At 44.5% G+C, this 1,394-nt stretch overlaps 2 protein-coding genes across 2 annotated transcripts in view; one reads left to right on the top strand and one right to left on the bottom strand.

The window, feature by feature from the left end:
* The window catches only part of T265_09785 (hypothetical protein), a gene marked incomplete at both ends in the record, with an annotated part of 28,961 nt that overhangs the window by 9,424 nt on the left and 18,143 nt on the right, over nt 1-1,394 (top strand). The gene's annotated exons all lie outside the window — the stretch shown is intronic.
* Nucleotides 1-1,394, bottom strand: part of T265_09784 (hypothetical protein) — a gene marked incomplete at both ends in the record, with an annotated part of 9,781 nt that overhangs the window by 973 nt on the left and 7,414 nt on the right. The window contains one exon of the mRNA XM_009175958.1: nt 729-947. Coding sequence (XP_009174222.1) covers nt 729-947 — 219 coding nt within the window. The remainder of the gene's footprint in view (nt 1-728; nt 948-1,394) is intronic.

Below are 1,394 nucleotides of genomic sequence, written 5' to 3'. Positions count from 1 at the left end.
ATGGGTGTACTGCTCACGAAAGTACACTACTAACGGGAGATTTCAGTACGATAGTTCGCAATCAAAATTAATCTTTATAAACATGTTACATCCACTCGTGGGCCAGACATCCATAAGTATACAGAAGCGACACTGTTGATCTATTTGTGACAGAGTAAATGAGTGGATTACTGCGATGCAAGATCACGCAAAATGAAGCAAAGCGAATACCGTTCATGTAAAGACCACTCCCAGGCGTTCTGTTTATAGAGTGGTGGTGATTGCATTTCGCTTTGTGAATGAACACAGCATTTGGAGCAGTCAACTGCTAAGTTAGTGGGGTAGAGGTTTTTCATGGTGTGAACGCTACCAACCAGTTTTGATGACACTTGAAATCGGTTACTTACTACTTGGATGTGTTCTAAGTAATATCGTTCGGGAATTTTTCGCACCGCCAACACCGTCTACCAGGGTTCGCACACTTGAGTAATGAAGTGACCTAAATTTCTGATTGCTTTACACAACGTCGAAAATCAACTGATCTGATTTGTTCGTCCTCTCCTGTCACCCGTCAGCAGCACCGTCACTATTTTGTCACGCGTTCACGTGAAAGCTTTGTTTCAACAATTTCCTACATAACCGACGATTTCATTTGGCCAGACAGTCCAACTATACCGTATGGACTTCGTACTCACATGTTTGTTTGTATGTTCGCACCGTTTTCTGTTCATTTCAACACGTCTCATAACTTCGCCATGTTTAATCCTAATTCAATGTCCATGCCACACAGCAAATATTTCGTTATATTGTCATCCGGAAGGTCTGTGGTTCGAACCCGACCTCTGCCTCTTGATTTCCCCTGTCTAGGCTCGGACAACCTGGCAGTCTCCCAGCCCTCGTGCTTCCTTCTGGTGGTGGCATGGCAGTTAGGCACCGAAAGGGTGCTACAGCTGATCAATTTATTTGTTCTATTATTTAATTGTCATCCAACAGCACGGAGGTGCCAGTGTCGTAACCACTAACAACTGTAGGCCAATTATCGGCCACCAACTGACCACGACAGTAGGCTACCATATGGGTTACTTTCTATACATCTGGCTCCTTCATTTTCGTGAACTTGGATCTGACAATACTACTAACCAACTATACCCCTTCACTGGTCTGCTGTCTCTTTCTTTCATTCAAGTTGTCCGTCAAGGGTGGTGCAGCAATGGATTTGGTGTGGACCAGAGATCGGCTGTTTGACAAGGAGGCTGCCATGGTCTTTTTGACCAAAGTGAAATCATGTCACACTGCTGAGTGAGTTTTGTGTTGACTGTCCAGGTTTTATTTAACGTGGTCTGGTTCGAAGCGCTCGCTGGGGACAGATTTACAGCATCGCTTCAGTCAGTTACCAAACAGGTTAGAACAGGTCA

Source organism: Opisthorchis viverrini (assembly GCF_000715545.1).
Source record: "Opisthorchis viverrini unplaced genomic scaffold opera_v5_302, whole genome shotgun sequence".
Classification (NCBI taxonomy): Eukaryota; Metazoa; Platyhelminthes; class Trematoda; order Opisthorchiida; family Opisthorchiidae; genus Opisthorchis; species Opisthorchis viverrini.
The sequence above is the reverse complement of the archived record's forward strand: the minus strand, read 5'-3'. Positions and strand labels throughout refer to the sequence as shown.